The 21493-nt window shown below is 47.7% G+C and overlaps 1 protein-coding gene across 3 annotated transcripts in view; it reads right to left on the reverse strand.

The window, feature by feature from the left end:
• Nucleotides 1-21493, reverse strand: part of LOC141154053 (uncharacterized) — a 40708-nt gene that overhangs the window by 2463 nt on the left and 16752 nt on the right. For all 3 annotated transcript variants that reach the window (XM_073639473.1, XM_073639471.1, XM_073639470.1), the window contains exons 3-6: nucleotides 5508-6359; nucleotides 5167-5424; nucleotides 2373-2654; nucleotides 2060-2206 (exon numbers count right to left, since the gene is read on the reverse strand). In XM_073639473.1, the coding sequence (XP_073495574.1) occupies nucleotides 2060-2206; nucleotides 2373-2654; nucleotides 5167-5424; nucleotides 5508-6288 (1468 nt within the window). In that variant the 5' untranslated portion in view covers nucleotides 6289-6359. The remainder of the gene's footprint in view (nucleotides 1-2059; nucleotides 2207-2372; nucleotides 2655-5166; nucleotides 5425-5507; nucleotides 6360-21493) is intronic.

The following is a 21493-nucleotide window of genomic DNA, read 5'->3' on the forward strand; positions in this document are numbered from 1 at the left end:
ATAGTAGTTATATTCTTGTACATAGGAGCAGTATTATAGTAGTTATATTCTTGTATATAGGGGCAGTATTATAGTAGTTATATTCTTGTATATAGGGGGCAGTATTATAGTAGTTATATTCTTGTACATAGAGGCAGTATTATAGTAGTTATATTCTTGTATATAGGGGCAGTATTATAGTAGTTATATTCGTGTACATAGGGGCAGTATTATAGTAGTTATATTCTTGTATATAGGGGGCAGTATTATAGTAGTTATATTCTTGTATATAGGGGCAGTATTATAGTAGTTATATTCTTGTATATAGGGGCAGTATTATAGTAGTTATATTCTTGTACATAGGAGCAGTATTATAGTAGTTATATTCTTGTACATAGGAGCAGTATTATAGTAGTTATATTCTTATACATAGGAGCAGTATTATAGTAGTTATATTCTTTTACATAGTAGCAGTATTATAGTAGTTATATTCTTGTACACAGGAGCAGTATTATAGTAGTTATATTCTTGTACATAGGAGCAGTATTATAGTAGTTATATTCTTGTACATAGGGGCAGTATTATAGTAGTTATATTCTTATACATAGGGGGCAGTATTATAGTAGTTATATTCTTGTACATAGGAGCAGTATTATAGTAGTTATATTTTTGTACATAGGATCAGTATTATAGTATTTATATTCTTGTATATAGGGGGCAGTATTATAGTAGTTATATTCTTCTACATAGGAGCAGTATTATAGTAGTTATATTCTTGTACATAGGGAGCAGTATTATAGTAGTTATATTCTTGTACATAGGAGCAGTATTATAGTAGTTATATTCTTGTACATAGGGAGCAGTATTATAGTAGTTATATTCTTGTACATAGGAGCAGTATTATAGTAGTTATATTCTTGTACATAGGGGCAGTATTATAGTAGTTATATTCTTGTACATAGGGTGCAGTATTCTAGTAGTTATATTCTTGTACATAGGGGCAGTATTATAGTAGTTATATTCTTGTACATAGGGAGCAGTATTATCGTAGTTATATTCTTGTACATAGGGGGCAGTATTATAGTACTTATATTCTTGTACATAGGGGGCAGTATTATAGTAGTTATATTCTTGTACATAGGGGGCAGTATTATAGTAGTTATATTCTTGTATATAGGGGGCAGTATTATAGCAGTTATATTCTTGTACATAGGGGGCAGTATTATAGTAGTTATATTCTTGTACATAGGAGCAGTATTATAGTAGTTATATTCTTGTACATAGGGAGCAGTATTATCGTAGTTATATTCTTGTACATAGGAGCAGTATTATAGTAGTTATATTCTTGTACATAGGGAGCAGTATTATAGTAGTTATATTCTTGTACATAGGGGCAGTATTATAGTAGTTATATTCTTGTACATAGGGTGCAGTATTCTAGTAGTTATATTCTTGTACATAGGGGCAGTATTATAGTAGTTATATTCTTGTACGTAGGGAGCAGTATTATAGTAGTTATATTCTTGTACATAGGGAGCAGTATTATAGTAGTTATATTCTTGTACATAGGGAGCAGTATTATAGTAGTTATATTCTTGTACATAGGGGGCAGTATTATAGTACTTATATTCTTGTACATAGGGGGCAGTATTATAGTAGTTATATTCTTGTATATAGGGGGCAGTATTATAGCAGTTATATTCTTGTACATAGGGGGCAGTATTATAGTAGTTATATTCTTGTACATAGGAGCAGTATTATAGTAGTTATATTCCTGTACATAGGAGCAGTATTATAGTAGTTATATTCTTATACATAGGGGGGCAGTATTATAGTAGTTATATTCTTGTACATAGAGAGCAGTATTATAGTAGTTATATTCTTGTACATAGGAGCAGTATTATAGTAGTTATATTCCTGTACATAGGAGCAGTATTATAGTAGTTATATTCTTATACATAGGAGCAGTATTATAGTAGTTATATTCTTGTACATAGGAGCAGTGTTATAGTAGTTATATTCTTATACATAGGGGGGCAGTATTATCTACCATTTCATGTTGTAGATAAAGATGGATTACCTGGCTCTGGATCTCTGGTTTGGAGTCTTTTAGGAAATAATTTGTTTATCTGCTGCCTGTGTCTGAAGATGAGAAAAGCTGATATGATAAGTAGGACCATGATGACTGATGGATACAAGTATTTGTTGAGTCCGTCTCTCTGCATGTCTGTAAGAACAGAACATTATTATATAGATGACACATGTATAATACTATATGGTAGATATTATTGCAGTATTTTTTTATTCACTGCAGTTGGGAGTATTATAGTTTGGAAAAGAGAAAACAGACAGTACAGGTGAGCCCAACATTGTTTCTATATGGCCGTACTCACGGTTTATCAGGACTTTTAAATCTTGACTTTTTTTCCAAACTTTGCCGTCTAAAGTTCTCACCACACAGGAATAATTCCCAGAATTCTCCAACCGAGTGGGCGAAACTTCACATTTATCAGATAGGCCAAATGCCAGGACTTCTTGCCCGTCTCTGTAGAAAGCGAAGTGCAGTCTTGTGGTCGGTCTGTGCGGACTAAGCCTTGTGACACATGTCAGGGTTGTGCCGCCATCTTCTATAGTTACTGGCTGGGTCAGGTTAATCTTCGGGGTGGAGAACAGCTCTGTTGGTGAAGGCAGTAATGTGTGTGAATTAATAGGAGCGAGGTGTGGAGGTCCTCACGCTTCACCTCCGCTCCATTCAATTGCGGCTTTGTAGTTCCCCTTTCTCGGGATCGGTAGAGGGTCCGAGTATTAGGACCTCCAGATATCTATCCATTATCCTATAGATAACAAAATAACTTCTAGTTTTCAGAAAACCTTTTTACGAACCTGTGATGTATATTTTTCGGCACAAATCAAGTGCGAGTGTTTGGAGCTGATCTAAAAACCTTACTCCAGGTATTAAAATGTTGCAAAAAAAAAAGCGAAATTTGGTAAAAGTCGGATGTCCTGAATCTGTCTAGAACATCACGAAAAGCAACTTTTTTGAGGTAAAAAAAAAAAAAAGAAAAAGTTATGAAACAAAGATCTTAAAAATTGAGGCGAAACGTATAGAGAATAAGGCGCAAATACTAAAGCCACTAAAAAGGAACAAATTACTCCAGAGAAGTGAAGCAGCAGCAATGATGAATACAGGCCATCTAATATACATAATTGTCTTATCCCGTCTGTCTGTCTGTCCAGGAAATCCCGCGTCGCTGATTGGTCCGGCCGCGGCCAATCAGCTATGCGGGATTTCAGAAAAAGATGGCGGCCGTTAGCGGCTCATCTGCCGCACGGAGGTCAGTGGCGATGCAGCCGGGAGATGACCCTCACACGCTCACCCTCACCCTCAGACGCTCACCCTCAGACGCACACCCGCACACGCTCACACCCGCACCCACTCACCCTCACACCGTCACCCTCACACGCTCACCCTCACACGCTCACCCGCACATGCTCACACGCTCACCCTCACCCGCTCACCCTCATTCTCACACGCTCACCCTCACACGCTCATTCTCACACGCTCACCCTCACACTCTCGCACGTACACCCTCAACCTCAGACACTCACCCTCAGACGCATACCCGCACACGCTCACACCTGCACCCCCACACCCTCACACGCACACCCTCACCCTCAGACGCTCACCCTCACACGCACACCCTCAACCTCAGACGCTCACACGCTCACCCTCACACGCTCACCCTCACACGCTCACCCTCACACGCTCACCCGCACATGCTCACACGCTCACCCTCACCCGCTCACCCTCATTCTCACACGCTCACCCTCACACGCTCATTCTCACACGCTCACCCTCACACTCTCGCACGTACACCCTCAACCTCAGACACTCACCCTCAGATGCATACCCGCACACGCTCACACCTGCACCCCCACACCCTCACACGCACACCCTCACCCTCAGACGCTCACACGCACACCCTCAACCTCAGACGCTCACACGCTCACCCTCACACGCTCACCCTCACACGCTCACCCTCACACGCTCACCCTCTCACGCTCACCCTCACACGCTCACCCTCACCCGCTCCCACGCTCACCCTCACCCGCTCACCCTCCCACCCTCACCCTCACATGCTCACCCTCACATGCTCACCCTCACACGCTCACATGCTCACCCTCACACGCACACCTCCACACGCACACCCTCACACGCTCACCCTCACACGCTCACCCTGTGCTAGCCGGTCATCTCCCTCACACGCTCACCCGCTCACCCTGTGCTAGCCGGTCATCTCCCGGCTGCTCGCAGCAGAAGTACCCCGACCGGCGGCCTCGCTCCCCGGTCCTCCAAAATTCATTAGGGGCCCCGGGGGGATACACTGGGGGGTTAATTTAAAGTAGTGCACAACCCATTTAAATACTGTTTCGCTGATTAGTCGCGCCCGGTCGGCCGCATACATATTCTAGAATACCCAATGCGTTAGAATCGGGCCACCATCTAGTTTTATATATACATGTTATAGTGAATGGTTGTAATAAAAACTACAGCTCGTCTCACAAAAAACAGGCAATGCCGACAGACAAATGTAAGAATTAAAGGGAATTTGTCTGCAGGTTTTTGCTGTGTAATCTGAGAGCAGCATAATGTAGGCACAGAGACCCTGATTCCAGCGATGTGTCACTTATTAGGTTGTGTTTTGCTGTTTCAATACAATCAGTGTTTTATCAGCACAAGATTATCACTACAGGACCAGGTGTCTCTTGCCTTCTAGTCCCACCACGCCTCCATCACTGATTGGCTGCTTTCTGTGTAGACTGTACAGGAATCTGCCAATCAGTGGAGGGGGCGGGGTTACACAGATTAGCTAGGTAGATCTGCCTGTGAGACTTAGTCCAGTGATAATCTCCTGCTAATAAAACACTGATTGTATTGGAAGTACAGCGCACAGCCTAATAAGTGATAAAGCCCTAAAATCAGGGTCTCTACCTACGTTTTGCTGCTTTCGGATTCTATTTAATAATGAGTGAAAACAGCATTGAATCATGTGTAGAGCCCTAATATTAAGGATGGCTCATCAATATCTCAGAAATGAACTAATGGAATTTGAAAAACATATTATCTTGGAACGCATGGACTGGATATATGCCGATCGTGATTCAGACTCCTCATCCTTTCTTTACCTTGCACGCTGATGACAGTCTTATCGCTGTATTTCTTATACACAGTAATAGTACTTGTAGCGCCTTCTTGTCTTGTACACTTGTATTCAGCTGTCTCAGCTCTAAGTAGGATTTCAGAGTCATTGGCGAATGACGGTAATTTTTCATTGTTCTTATAAAACACTATTCGCTCCTGTGAATCCTTGGAGCCGCTGTGACATCTTAATATCAGGTCATCTCCTTCATATACAAAGGGCGGTGATTGCAGGATGACCGGACCTAAGGAGCAAAATATCAAACACCTAGTCTTTGCGTGGAATATCTGCTGATGGCTATGACATTACGGTATCACATTGACTCACCCTTGGTAACATTGAGCAGCACAGCTTCACTGATGTTCTCTTCACTGATGTTCTCACTGATGTTCTCCTCACTGATGTTCTCCTCACTGATGTTCTCCTCACTGATGTTCTCCTCACTGATGTTCTCCTCACTGATGTTCTCCTCACTGATGTTCTCCTCACTGATGTTCTCCTCACTGATGTTCTCCTCACTGATGCTCTCCTCACTGATGTTCTCCTCACTGATGTTCTCCGCACTGATGTTCTCCTCACTGATGTTCTCCTCACTGATGTTCTCCTCACTGATGTTCTCCTCACTGATGTTCTCCTCACTGATGCTCTCCTCACTGATGCTCTCCTCACTGATGTTCTCCTCACTGATGTTCTCCGCACTGATGTTCTCCGCACTGATGTTCTCCTCACTGATGTTCTCCTCACTGATGTTCTCCTCACTGATGCTCTCCTCACTGATGTTCTCCTCACTGATGTTCTCCGCACTGATGTTCTCACTGATGTTCTCCTCACTGATGTTCTCCTCACTGATGTTCTCCTCACTGATGTTCTCCTCACTGATGCTCTCCTCACTGATGTTCTCCTCACTGATGTTCTCCTCACTGATGTTCTCCGCACTGATGTTCTCCTCACTGATGTTCTCCTCACTCCTCCTGCACTTGTAATACCCACCATGTCTGGACTGGGCCGACTGGATGGTAAATGTCTTTCCTTCATGAGTCCATTGATTATTCTTGTACCAGCTATATGTGACCTTTCCCTGCACAGCGCCGTCCGCCTCACAGGTCATCGTCACAGATTCTCCAGGTAAGATCTTGTTCCAGAGAGGAGTGAAGGTCACCACAGGTCTGACCGCAGCTTCTGGAAATATCACCGGTAGATGAGCACAGTTCTCGTACTCAGTTTTGTTATTTATGCTATTGACATCTGTCTATGTCTATGATAACGAAAACTTGAAAATAGGATAAAGAAGACTCTGGGTTTATTTCCTATCTTCAAAAATGGATATTGCCAGTGCTCTTTTACAATTTACTTCCCTTTAAAATGTTTAGCCGTTCCCAAGATATTAACACTTTTATTTACAGCTTGTTGCCTAGGAGACCGACCACTGCTGCTGTATAGCTTGTAAGCAGTGCGTTGAAGTTGGGCAGGATTAGGAGGTATCAGGGCGTTCCAGGGATCCTGGGCGGCTTTAAGGCTCCCTTCACACATCAGTGTCTCCAGTACGTGTGGTGACAGTGTCCACACATACCAGAGGCACATACACACGCAGACCCATTCAAATCTCTGGGTCTATGCACAAGTCAGTGTTTTTCCACAGACCGTGTGTCTGTGGGCAAAATACGCTGACATGTCCATTTTTTACCTGCAGCACGGGCCAGAAAATGTCCCACACACGTGCACAGTGATGACACACGGATGACATCTGTGTGACATGTACCAGCGCCTGGGAATCAGCGGTACTGTTTGCACTGTTCCCAAGTGCCGGGTGTTGCAGTCATCTGTCATCATTGTCCCCTGCTGTCACTGCGATTAGCACCAGCAGGGGACAATGTAGAGAGTTGTATTCTGCCCCTGCTGTGTCCAGCAAGTGTAAAATAAGAATAAAATAAAAAACATTATACTCACCTTTACAGCTTATTCTCTGAAGCCATTCTCCCCTGTGAAAAAACTAAATTAAGAAAACAAAACAAAACATATTCACCTGTCCGACATACTGTCCCACGCTGTAATCCATCTGACCAAAAATTCTGCATCAGCGTCTGCGGTGGCTTGAGGCAAGCGCACATGTTGAGGTGCAGGGGAGAATGACGCGCTGCAGCAAGCAGGACCCTGAACTGCGTTGAGCTCAGTGAGTGACAGGACACCACTCAGTGAGCTCAGCACAGTACAGGGGCCCGCTCGCTGCAGGGGGTCATTCCCTGCTCCTTGACATGTGAGGTCAAATGGATTACAGCATGGGACACTTATTTAATCTTCTGACAGGTGTGTATAAGGATTTTTTTTATTCTTATTTTTACACCAGGACACTGCAGTAGCAGAATACTACTCTCAACATTGTCCCCTGCTGGCGCTGATCGCAGCGCTGGCAGTAGACAATGATGAGGGCAGCGTTCAGCACCCGGCACTTGGTAACAGCGCTAACTGTAGCGCTGATTCCCAGGTGCTGGTACGTGTGAAACTGATGCGGCACACGGTTGCCACACGTATCACATACACGTACACGGATATCTCCGGTACTGGTTTTTCTGGACGCATATAAAACAGTATGTATATGCGTGATAGAAAATGGCTTATAAGCCCTGAACATGATTGCATGCTGGTTGGAGAACTACAAGTTCCACAGACACTAAGCGAGGCTGCTGAGCAGAGCAGAGGGTGCAGATAAGTGCATAGTTAGACACAAAATCATAGCTTAACACAAGAGCATAGTTTGGTGTTTTCCTTACCAGTTTTCCATTGTTTTTCTGCTTTTATCTGTATAGTTTATCCCCATATAGTGTGTGCTCCATGGTCGATGCTATCAGGTGCGTCTTGTGAGATGTATGCAGGCCTTGAACAGCCGTTTGAGCGTGAATATATCTGCGTTTGATGTCAGCGAGTTACATGTTTGGAAGCCCAGATACTGAATCTAAATGTGCAGCTAGCAACACTCAGGAGCATTGCAAACCTGGAGAGGAGTTTAGAGCTCACTGAGCGGTTCTGGCTGGGGCCAGTGAAATGGAGGAGGGTGGAGGTGGAGAAGATCAGGACCCAGAAGTAGGCAGCTGGGTAACAGTAGGTAGGGGGAAAAGTGCCAGGGAGCCCGGTCCTGATCTGGCGGAACCTAGTAAATCTGCCTGTTTCACTGATATTAGGAATGCAAGCCCAGAACTGTGATCACTGCAGCAGGACAGGGACCACTACAGCCGACCCAGGACAGGGACCACCACAGCAGGCCCAGGACTGTGATCACTACAGCACCCCCAGGACTGGGATCACTACAGTAGGCCCAGGACTGTTATCACTACAGCAGGCCCAGGACTAGGATCATTACAACAGGCCCAGGACTGGGACAACTACAGCCGGCCCAGGACTGAGACAACTACAGCAGGCCCAGGACTGGGACAACTACAGCAGGCCCAGGATTGGGACAACTACAGCAGGCCCAGGACTGGGATCACTACAGCAGGCCAAGGACTGGGATCACTACATCATGCCCCGGACTGGGATCACTACAGCAGGCCCAGGACTGGAGATAACTACAGCAGGCCCAGGAGTGGGATCAATATAGCAGGTCCAGTACTGAGATGGCTACAGCAGGTCCAGGGCTTGGATCACTACAGCAGGTCCAGTACTGAGATCACTACAGCATGTCCAGGACTAGTATCACTACAGCAGGTCCAGTACTGAGATCACTACAGCAGGTCCAGGGCTTGGATCACTACAGCAGGTCCAGTACTGAGATCACTACAGCATGTCCAGGACTAGTATCACTACAGCAGGCCCAGGACTGGGATCACTACAGCAGGTCCAGGACTAGTATCACTACAGCAGGCCCAGGGCTGGGATCACTACAGCAGGCCCAGGACTGGGGATAACTACAGCAGGCCCAGGAGTGGGGATCACTACAACAGGTCCAGTACTGAGATCACTACAGCAGGCCCAGGACTAGTATCATTACAGCATGCCAAGTACTGAGATCACTACAGCAGGCCCAGGACTGGTATCATTACAGCAGGTCCAGTACTGAGATCACTACAGCAGGTCCAGGACTAGTATCACTACAGCAGGCCCAGGACTGGGATCACTACAGCAGGCCCAGGAGTGGGGATCACTACAGCAGACCCAGGACTGGCGATCACAACAGCTGGCACAGGACTGGGATCACTATAGCAGTCACAGGAGTGGAGATCACTACAGCAGGCCCAGGAGTGGGGATCGCTACAGCAGGCCCAGGAGTGGGGATCACTACAGCAGGCCCAGGAGTGGGGATCACTACAGCAGGCCCGGGACTGGCGATCACTACAGCTGGCACAGGGCTGGGATCACTACAGCAGGTCCAGGATTTGGATCACTACAGCAGGTCCAGGAGTGGGGATCACAACAGCAGGCCCAGGAGTGGGGATCACTACAGCAGGCCCAGGAGTGGGGATCATTACAGCAGGCCCAGGACTGGCGATCACTACAGCAGGCCCAGGACTGGCGATCACTACAGCAGGCCCAGGACTGGCGATCACTACAGCTGGCACAGGGCTGGGATCACTACAGCAGGTCCAGGACTTGGATCACTACAGCAGGCCCAGGAGTGGGGATCACTACAGCAGGCCCAGGACTGGGATCACTACTGCAGGCCCAGGAGTGGGGATCACTACAGCAGGTCCAGTACTGAGATCACTACAGCAGACCCAGGACTAGTATCATTACAGCAGGTCCAGTACTGAGATCACTACAGCAGGCCCAGGACTGGTATCATTACAGCAGGTCCAGTACTGAGATCACTACAGCAGATCCAGGACTAGTATCACTACAGCAGGCCCTGGACTGGGATCACTACAGCAGGCCCTGGACTGGGATCACTACAGCAGGCCCAGGAGTGGGCATCACTACAGCAGGCCCAGGACTGGGATCATTACAGTAGGTCCAGTACTGAGATCACTACAGCAGGTCCAGGGCTGGGATCACTGCAGGAGGTCCAGGACTTGGATCACTACAGCAGTCCCAGGACTGGGGATCATCACTACAGCAGGCCCAGGAGTGGGGATCACTACAGCAGGCCCAGGAGTGGGGATCACTACAGCAGGCCCAGGAGTGGGGATCACTACAGCAGGCCCAGGAGTGGGGATCACTACAGCAGGCCCAGGACTGGCGATTACTACAGCAGGCCCAAGACTGGGATCACTACAGCAGGCCCAGGGCTAGTATCATTACCACAGGTCCAGTACTGAGATCACCACAGTAGACCCAGGACTGGGATCACTACTGCAGGCCCAGGAGTGGGGATCACTACAGCTGACCCAGGACTGGCGATCACTACAGCTGGCACAGGACTGGGATCACTACAGCAGGCCCAGGACTGGGATCACTACAGCAGGCCCAGGACTGGGATCACTACGGCAGGCCCAGGATTGGGATCACTACAGCAGGCCCAGGACTGGGGATCACTACAGCAGGCCCAGGAGTGGGGATCACTACAGCAGGCCCAGGAGTGGGGATCACTACAGCAGGCCCAGGACTGGCGATCACTACAGCTGGCACAGGGCTGGGATCACCACAGCAGGCCCAGGACTGGGATCACTACGGCAGGCCCAGGATTGTGATCACTACAGCAGGCCCAGGAGTGGGGATCACTACAGCAGGCCCAGGACTGGCGATCACTACAGCAGGCCCAGGACTGGGATCACTACAGCAGGCCCAGGACTGGGATCACTACGGCAGGCCCAGGATTGGGATCACTACAGCAGGCCCAGGACTGGGGATCACTACAGCAGGCCCAGGAGTGGGGATCACTACAGCAGGCCCAGGAGTGGGGATCACTACAGCAGGCCCAGGACTGGGATCACTACAGCAGGCCCAGGAGTGGGGATCACTACAGCAGGTCCAGTACTGAGATCACTACAGCAGGCCCAGAACTAGTATCATTACAGCAGGTCCAGTACTGAGATCACTACAGCAGGTCCAGGACTAGTATCACTACAGCAGGCCCTGGACTGGGATCACTAGAGCAGGCCCAGGAGTGGGGATCACTACAGCAGGCCCAGGAGTGGGCATCACTACAGCAGGCCCAGGACTGGGATCATTACAGCAGGTCCAGGAGTGGGGATCACTACAGCAGGCCCAGGAGTGGGGATCACTACAGCAGACCCAGGACTGGCGATCACAACAGCTGGCACAGGACTGGGATCACTATAGCAGTCACAGGAGTGGAGATCACTACAGCAGGCCCAGGAGTGGGGATCACTACAGCAGGCCCAGGAGTGGGCATCACTACAGTTGGCCCAGGACTGGGATCATTACAGCAGGTCCAGTACTGAGATCACTACAGCAGACCCAGGACTGGTATCATTACAGCAGGTCCAGTACTGAGATCGCTACAGCAGGTCCAGGAGTTTGGATCACTACAGCAGGCCCAGGAGTGGGGATCACTACAGCAGGCCCAGGAGTGGAGATCACTACAGCAGGCCCAGGTCTGGGATCACTACAGCAGGCCCAGGAGTGGGTATCACTACAGCAGGTCCAGTACTGAGATCACTACAGCAGGCCCAGGACAAGTATCATTACAGCAGATCCAGTACTGAGATCACTACAGCAGGCCCAGGAGTGGGGATCACTACAGCAGGCCCAGGAGTGGGTATCACTACAGCAGGCCCAGGACTGGGATCACTACAGCAGGCCCAGGAGTGGGGATCACTACAGCAGGCCCAGGAGTGGGCATCACTACAGTTGGCCCAGGACTGGGATCAATACAGCAGGTCCAGTACTGAGATCACTACAGCAGACCCAGGACTGGTATCATTACAGCAGGTCCAGTACTGAGATCACTACAGCAGGTCCAGGAGTTTGGATCACTACAGCAGGCCCAGGAGTGGGGATCACTACAGCAGGCCCAGGAGTGGGGATCACTACAGCAGGCCCAGGACTGGGATCACTACAGCAGGCCCAGGAGTGGGGATCACTACAGCAGGCCCAGGAGTGGGGATCACTACAGCAGGCCCAGGACTGGGATCACTACAGCAGGCCCAGGAGTGGGGATCACTACAGCAGGCCCAGGAGTGGGGATCACTACAGCAGGCCCAGGACTGGCGATCACTACAGCAGGCCCAGGACTAGTATCATTACCACAGGTCCAGTACTGAGATCACCACAGCAGGCCCAGGACTGGGATCACTACAGCAGGCCCAGGACTGAGATCACTACAGCAGGCCCAGGAGTGGGGATCACTACAGCTAACCCAGGACTGGCGATCACTACAGCAGGCCCAGGACTGGGATCACTACAGCAGGCCCAGGACTGGGATCACTACAGCAGGCCCAGGACTGGGATCACTATAGCAGGCCCAGGACTGGGATCACTACAGCAGGCCCAGGATTGGGATTACTACAGCAGGCCCAGGAGTGGGGATCACTACAGCAGGTCCAGGACTTGGATCACTACAGCGGGTTCAGGAGTGGGGATCACTACAGCAGGCCCAGGAGTGGGGATCACTACAGCAGGCCCAGGAGTGGGGATCACTACTGCAGGCCCAGGAGTGGGGATCACTACAGCAGGCCCAGGACTGGGATCACTACAGCAGGCCCAGGAGTGGGGATCATTACAGCAGGTCCAGTACTGAGATCACTACAGCTGGCCCAGGACTGGTATCATTACAGCAGGTCCAGTACTGAGATCACTACAGCAGCCCCAGGACGGGGATCACTACAGCAGGCCCAGGAGTAGGCATCACTACAGCAGGCCCAGGACTGGGATCATTACAGCAGGTCCAGTACTGAGATCCCTACAGCAGGTCCAGGGCTGGGATCACTACAGCAGGTCTAGGACTTGGATCACTACAGCAGTCCCAGGACTGGGGATCATCACTACAGCAGGCCCAGGAGTGGGGATCACTACAGCAAACCCAGGACTGGGATCACTACAGCAGGCCCAGAACTGGGATCACTACAGCAGGCCCAAGACTGGGATCACTACAGCAGGCCCAGGACTAGTATCATTACCGCAGGTCCAGTACTGAGATCACCACAGCAGGCCCAGGACTGGGATCACTACAGCAGGCCCAGGACTGAGGTCACTACAGCAGGCCCAGAAGTGGGGATCACTACAGCTGATGCAGGACTGACGATCACTACAGCTGGCACAGGACTGGGATCACTGCAGCAGGCCCAGGACTGGGATCACTACAGCAGGCCCAGGACTGGTATCATTACAGCAGGTCCAGTATTGAGATCACTACAGCAGGTCAAGGGCTTGGATCACTACAGCAGGTCCAGGACTTGGTCACTACAGCGGGCCCAGGACCGGGATCACTACAGCAGGCCCAGGACTGGGTCATTACAGTAGGCCCAGGAGTGGTATCATTACAGCAGGTCCAGTACTGAGATCACTATAGCAGGTTCAGGGCTGGGATCACTACAGCAGGTCCAGTACTGAAATCACTACAGCAGGCCCAGGACTGGGATCACTACAGCAGGCCCAGGACTGGGATCATTACAGCAGACCCAGGACAGGGATCAATACAGCAGGCACAGGACTGGGATCATTACAGCAGACCCAGGGCTAGGACCACTACAGCAGGCCCAGGACTAGGACCACTACAGCAGGCCCAGGACTGGGACCAATACAGCAGGCCTAGGACTGGGATCACTGCAGCAAACCCAGGACTGGGATCTCTACAGCGGGCCCAGGATTAGGATCACTACAGCGGGCCCAGGACTGGGATCACTACATCAGGACGTTGCTCCTAGTAACCAGGAAAACTACTACTGTAGGAAGGAGGGAAATAGGGGTGCAGCAAAGGCCAGACAGATGCTGGTGGTAGGGAACTCTATAATTAGGAGGACAGACAGGGTCATCTGCCACCAAGACCGTGAATGCCGAATAGTGTGTTGTCTGCTGGATGCTCGGGTTCAGCATATTGCGGATTGGATAGACAGATTGCTGGGTGGGGCTAGGGAAAACCCAGCGGTCATGGTACACACCGGTACTAATGACAAAGTTAGAGGGAGGTGGAAGGTCCATAAAAATTATTACAGGGAACTAGGAGAGAAGCAGAAAGTCAGGACCTCCAAGGTGATGTTTTCAGAAATACTGCCGGTGTCATGAGCATCACTAGAAAGACAGCGGGAGCTTAGGGAGATAAATAAGTGGCTTAGAGATTGGTGCAGGAAGGAAGGGTTTGGGTTCATGGCGAACTGGGCCGACTTCGCTGTCAGCTCCAGGCTCTGCGGTAGGGACGAGCTGCACCTCAATTGGGAGGATGCAGCTGTACTGGGGGAAAAAATGGTCAGATGGATGGAGGGGCTTTAAAACTAGGATCTGGGGAGAGGGAGGGAAGTTGTTCTAAAAAGGGGATAGAGTAAACAGAGAGAGTGAGACAGTAGGGGTTAATGAGAATTTGGGGGTGCTGGGACATGCAAGGAAAGTAGGGAGCTGAGTAGGAGTAAAAAAATGTGCTAATAGTATTAAATGTCTGCAAGCAAATGCAAGTAGTCTTTCAAACAAAATGAATGAACTGGAGACTATTATGTCACAGAATACGATATGGTGGGTATTACGGAAACCTGGCTGGATGAAAGCCATGACTGGGTGACAAACGTAGAGGGTTATACTACATTTAGAAAGGACAGGAAAGATAAAAAAAAGGTGAAGGGGAGTGTATTTTCGTAAGATCCAACTTATAACCTGTGCTCAATGACGACATTGGAGTGAGCTGCGACAATGTAGAGTCAGTCTGGGTTAATGTACATGGGGATGGCCATAATGGAAAGCTTTTAATTGGAGTTTGTTATAAGCCTCCTAATATAACTGAACAGGTAGAGGATGAAATGCTGCAAAAAAACAGCAAATAATAATAGGGTTCTTATTATGAGGGATTTTAACTATCCAGATATTCAATGGGACATAGAATGATCCAGTTGTGCTAAAAGCTGCAAGTTCTTATCCACAGTTCAGGACAATTACCTCTCAGCTGGTAGATGAACCAACCTTGGGGAGGTAATCTGCTGGATCTGGTGCTGTCAAATAGACCAGATACAATTTAAGATCTACAGGTCCGGGAGCATTTGAGAATCAGCGACCATAATATGGTAAGTTTCAATGTAATCTTCAATAAAACATTCAAAAGAGGAATTGCCAAAACCTGGAACTTTAGGAAAGCTGATTTCAGCAAATTAAGGGAAGAGCTTAATCGTGTAGACTGGGACCATGTCATGGTAACTGGGGATACCGAACGTAAATGGGGCATGTTTAAGGAAATACTACTAGAATCCTGTAGAAAATTTATACCCTCTGGTAATAAAATGTCCAGGAATAAAAAGAAACCATTATGGATAAATAAGACAGTACAAAGTTTAATAAGACAAAAACAAAGGGCATTCAAAATCTTGAAGGCTGAGAATACGGAAATAGCATTTCAGGAGTATAAAGTCCTAAATAAGAAATGTAAAAAAGAAATTAAGCTAGCAAAATTATCTATTGAGAAACAAATCGCCAGCAACATTAAAATAAATCCCAAAACTTTTTATAAATATATCAATGCCAAAAAGAAAAAAAAGGAAGGTATTGGCCCCTCAAAATATAATAAGTTAATTATAGAGGACAAAGAAAAGGCTGAGATATTAAACAGGCACTTTTCATCCATGTTCACCAACAAACAGTCTGTTCCAGGGATCATTCAACAGGGCAAAAATCAAAGTTCACCACCTGATATAACTAGTTTAACACAAAAAGAAGTATGCCTGTGTCTGAGCAAATTAAACATTGACAAATCCCCCGGCCCAGATGGCATTCATCCACGGATACTGAGGGAACAGAGCTCAGTAATTGACAAACCGCTGTATCTCATATTCTTAGACTTTCTTGTAACAGGGGCAGTGCCACAGGATTGGAGGACAGCCGATGTGGTACCGATATTTAAGAAATGTAAGAAGGTGGATCCAGGTAACTACCGTCCGGTAAGTCTGACATCAGTTTTTGAGGGCATCATAAGAGATGACCTGCAGAGTTATATCACAGAGAATAATATAATAAATGATAATCAGCGCGGATTCATGAAGAATAGGTCGTGTCTAACCAACATGTTGTGTTCTATGAGGAGCTAAGTGCAAATCTGAATGTTGGTCCCTGCTTCTTGAGCTTCAGTATATGTAGATGGGTAAGGAACTGGTTAAAAGACAGGAAACAAAGAGTCTTTGTAAATGGCACATTCTCTAGATGGGATATAGTCAGCAGTCAGCCAGCAGCCGCAGGGATCTGTACCGGGAGCAGTGGGGACTGCAGTGATCTGTACTGGGAGCAGTGGGGACCGCAGGGATCTGTACTGGGAGCAGCGGAGACTGCAGTGATCTGTACTGGGAGCAGTGGGGACCGCAGGGATCCATACCGGGAGCAGTGGGGGTGAGCTGGTTAAGCTTCGGGGTGAGCTGGTTAAGCTCCTCTGCCCCCTATGTTACTCACTTTCCACTCGCCTTCGGCCCCGCTCGGGCCCTCACTAGGCTACACACACTGCAGCCGGGACGCTGCTCTTCTTCGCCGCTCTCAGAGTGTCGGCACACTCCTAGCTCTCTATCCTGAGCTCTGTGAGTTCTAGTCTGGACTCACTCTACTGAACTCTTTCTGCAGGAACTGCTAGGCTCTGGCTCGACTGCACTGACTCCTTCTGTGTCTGAGCAGGAACTGCTGAATCACTCAGCTGCCTAGCTCCACCTTCCCTATTTATATCCCTATCGGGCTCCCTCTGGTGGTCTGAGGTGGAAGGTGGAGGTGTGTGTATGCTGTGGGGGCCTCTTGTGGAGAAATCCGGTAATGCACGACTCTAGGATCTGTGGTACCAAGCGCAGCTGGGTGCCACAGTGACCACAGGGATCTGTACTGGGAGCAGTGGGGACCGCAGGGATCTGTACTGGTAGTACTGGGGACTGCAGTGATCTGTACTGGGAGCAGTGGTGACCGCAGGGATCTGTACTGGGATCAGTGCGAACTGCAGGGATCTGTACTGGGAGCAGTGGGGATTGCAGGGATCTGTACTGGGAGCAGTGGGGACTGCAGTGATCTGTACTGGGAGCAGTGGTGACCGCAGGGATCAGTACTGGGAGTAGTGGGGACTGCAGGGATCTGTACTGGGAGCACTGGGGATTGCAGTGATCTGTATTGGGAGCAGTGGGGACCACAGAGATCTGGACCGGGAGCAGTGGGGACCGCAGGGATCTGTACTGGGAGCAGTGGGGACCACAGGAATCTGTACCGGGAGCAGTGGGGACCGCAGGGATCTGTACTGGGAGCAGTGGGGACCACAGGAATCTGTACCGGGAGCAGTGGGGACCGCAGGGATCTGTACCGGGAGCAGTGGGGACCGCAGGTATCTGTACCGGGAGCAGTGGGGACCGCAGGGATCTGTACTGGGAGCAGTGGGGACCACAACATTGTCATTGGCTAATATTTTAGAAGGTTAAATCACACTACTGTAAGTTGTACCTGGAGTTATTCAGTGTGTAGTGACCAGTTGGTTGGGTCATCTTTCTTTTTGTTCTTTTTGTCCTTTGGTACTGATTACACCAGGATGTTGGTTATATATGTTATTGTTTTCTTTCTATTATTAATAAAAGTTAGATTTGACATTCTAACTTAGTGGAAATGTATAAAAAGAAAGATAAAATCCCACGATCCCAAAGTATTGTTACCCCTTTATAAATCACTGGTGAGGCCACATCTCGACTATGGGATCCAGTTTTGGGCTCCACATTTTAAAAAGCATTTTCAGAAGTTAGAGTCAGTTCAAAGGCGGCAACTAGATTATTACACGGGATGGAGGCCATTCATATGATGAGAGGTTGGAAAAGTTGAGTTTGTTTAGCTTAGAATAATGACGACTCAGAGGGGATCTCATTTACATGTATAAATATATGTGTGGTCCCTACAAAGGACAGCACATGACTTATTCCCTCCAAAGACCACACTAAGGACCAGGGGGCTCATTACGGGTGGAAGAAAGGTGATTCCGGCACCTAAACAGGAAAGGGTTCTTTACAGTCAGAGCAGTCAGACTGTGGAATGCCGACCACAAGAGGTAGTGATGGCCGACACTATAACAGCTTTATACAAGGGCTGGATGATTTCCTCAGTACATATAACAGTTTGGGTTAAAGATAATTTAGTGACAATGGTGGAGGCAGGCTGAACTTGATGGACCTAGGTCTTTATTCAACCAATGTAACTATATTCTGTTGTCTGGCTGCATTGGTCGGTCTCCAAGGCAACGAGTAAACAAAAGAAGAGTGTTAATATCTCCTGAAAGGCTGAAAATTTAAAGAAAGAGTAAATTGCAAAAGTGCTTGTTTTTACAAGTACAATCCAACAATATCCATTTATGAAGATGGGAAAAACCTTTAACCCCTTAATAACATCTGACGTACTAATACGCGTCTGTGCCCTGGGACTTAAGAGCCAGACCCGTATTAGTACGTCATGGCGATCGCGCGCGCACACAGGCTGTGCGGGCGCGATCGCCGCCGGGTGTCAGCTGATTGTCACAGCTGACACCCGGTACTATGTGCAAGGAGCGGTCCTGCACCGCTCCCAGCACATTAACCCCCGCGATGCAGCGATCGAAGTCGATCGAAGTCGATCGCGGCATTGCGGGGGCAAGGGGAGGTGATCGGCGATACTCACCTCCTCTTCCGGCTTCCAGCGCAGTCTGCAAAGGCTTCCCGGGTGTTGCCATGACGACCCGATGTCGTCATGACAACATCCGGGTCACCAGAGAGCAGGAAGATTGCTTGGGCATGCGCAGTGCATCTCCAAGCAATCTTCACACTGTGCACTTCTGACAGCCTTCATGGCATAGGGATGGTGCTTCATTCCTGTGCCATGCAGGCGATCAGAAAAAAAAAAGTGAAAGTCCCAGAGTGGGACAAAGTAATAAAGTGTATAAACTGTGTGAAAGTGAAAAAAAAAAAAATGTGCAAAAATATTATAAAAAAATAAAAAAAATAATACACCAAAAATAAAAATATAATGTACCCATCAATAAATATTATTATAAAAAAAAAAAAAAAAAAACAATAAAAGTACACATATTTGGTATCGCCGCGTCCGGAACAACCTGACCTATAAAACTGTCCCACTAGTTAACCCCTTCAGTGAACACGGTAAAAAAAAAAAAAAAAAAACGAAGCAAAAAACAATGCTTTATCACCATACCGCCAAACAAAAAGTGGAATAACACGCGATCAAAAAGACACATATAAATAAAAATGATACCGCTGAAAACGTCATCTCGTCCCGCAAAAAACAAGCCACCATACAGCTCCATTAGCCGAAAAATAAAAAAGTTATAGCTCTCAGAATAAAGCGATGCTAAAAAATATTTTTTTCTATAAAATAGCTTTTATTGTGTATAAGCGCCAAAACATAGAAAAATGATACAAATGTGGTACCGCTGTAAACGTACTGACCCAAAGAATAAAGCTACCTCATCAATTTTACCACACGCGGAACAGAACAAAAAAAAAACAAAAAAACAATTCCTGAATTGTTGGTTTTTGTTTATTCTGCCTCCCAAAAATCGGAATAGAAACCGATCAAAAAATGTCACGTGCCTGAAAATGGCACCAATAACAACGTCAAGTCATCCCGCAAAAAACGAGCCGTCACATGACTGTCTGCCAAAATCTGGAAAAATTATAGCTCTTAAAATATGGCAATGCAAAAACTAGATTTTACAAAAAATGCGTCTTTTAGTGTGTGACAGCTGTCAGTCATAAAAACCCCATATGATTCTGGCATTGCTGTAATCACACCGACCCGAAGAATAAAGTCGTCTAATCACTTATACCGCACAAGGAACGGCGTCAAAAATAAACTCTTGGGTTAGGATTGGGCTAGGGTTAGGGCTGGGTTTGGGGCTAGGGTTGTGCTGGGGCTAGGGTTGTGCTGGGGCTAGGGTTGTGCTGGGGCTAGGGTTGTGCTGGGGCTAGGGTTGTGCTAGGGCTAGGGTTGTGCTAGGGTTAGGGCTGGGGTTGGGATTTTTTTCAAAAGTAAGAAAAAAAGATGACGATATGGCGACTAGTGTTGAGAGCAAGTGCTCGCTACTTGAGTTTGCATCGGGTGCTCTGGTATGCATTGAGTATCGTGGGTATTTGAGTGACATGCTCGAGTCTCTGCCCCATATGCTTCGCGGCCAAAAAACTTTACGGGCATAGCCTGCCATGCACGAGCGATCCCCGCATGTTTTTTTTTGGGTGTCTAATAACCGTGAAACATGCAGAGCAGGGACTCGAGCATGTCACTCGAGCACACGCTGTACATGGTGCATACCTGAGTACCCGATGCAAACTCAAGTAGCGAGCACTTGCGCTCAAGAATAATGACAACTTATTCAATATGATGACCTAATGTAAACAAATTCTGTGCCATACCTCTGGGTTCAAAATGTTCACTATACACCTTAATAAAATCCTTGAGGGGTATAGTTTCCAAAATGGGGACACTTGTGGGGGAGCTCCACTGTTTAGGCACATCACGGGCTCTCCAAACGCGACATGGTGTCCGCTAACAAATTGAATGGAAAATCGGCTCAATTTGTTAGCAGATACCATGTTGTATTTAGAGAGTCCCTGTGTGTCCAAACATTGGAGCTCCCCCACAAGTGACCCCATTTTGGAAACTAGACCCCCCAAGGCACCTATCTAGATGCATAGTGAGCACTTGGAACCCCCAGGTGCTTCACAAATTGGTTCGTAAAAATTAAAAAGTGAAAAAAAAAACACAGAGGGGCTCTCCAAACGCAATGTGGTGTCCGCTAACAATTTGAGCCGATTTTCCATTCAATTTGTTAGCAGATACCATGTTGTATTTAGAGAGCCCCTGTGTGTCCAAACATTGGAGCTCCCCCACAAGTGACCCCATTTTGGAAACTAGACCCCCAAGGCACCTATCTAGATGCATAGTGAGCACTTGGAACCCCTAGGTGCTTCACAAATTGATTCGTAAAAATGAAAAAGTGTTTTTTTTTTCACTTTTTCATTTTTACGAATCAATTTGTGAAGCACCTGGGGGTTCCAAGTGCTCACTATGCATCTATAAAGTGCCTTGGGGGGTCTAGTTTCCAAAATGGGGTCACTTGAGGGGGAGCTCCAAAGTTTGGGCACACAGGGGCTCTCCAAACACAACATGGCGTCCGCTAATTATTCAAGCAAATTTTACAATCAAAAAGTCAAATGGCGCTCCTTCCCTTCCGAGCCCTGCCGTGCGCCCAAACAGTGTTTTTTCCCCAAATATTGGGTATCTGTGTGCCCAGGGGAAAT

Source organism: Phyllobates terribilis, unplaced genomic scaffold (genome assembly GCF_046119375.1).
Source record: "Phyllobates terribilis strain yellow unplaced genomic scaffold, ASM4611937v1 Scaffold_7__3_contigs__length_470593459, whole genome shotgun sequence".
NCBI classification, from domain to species: domain Eukaryota; kingdom Metazoa; phylum Chordata; class Amphibia; order Anura; family Dendrobatidae; genus Phyllobates; species Phyllobates terribilis.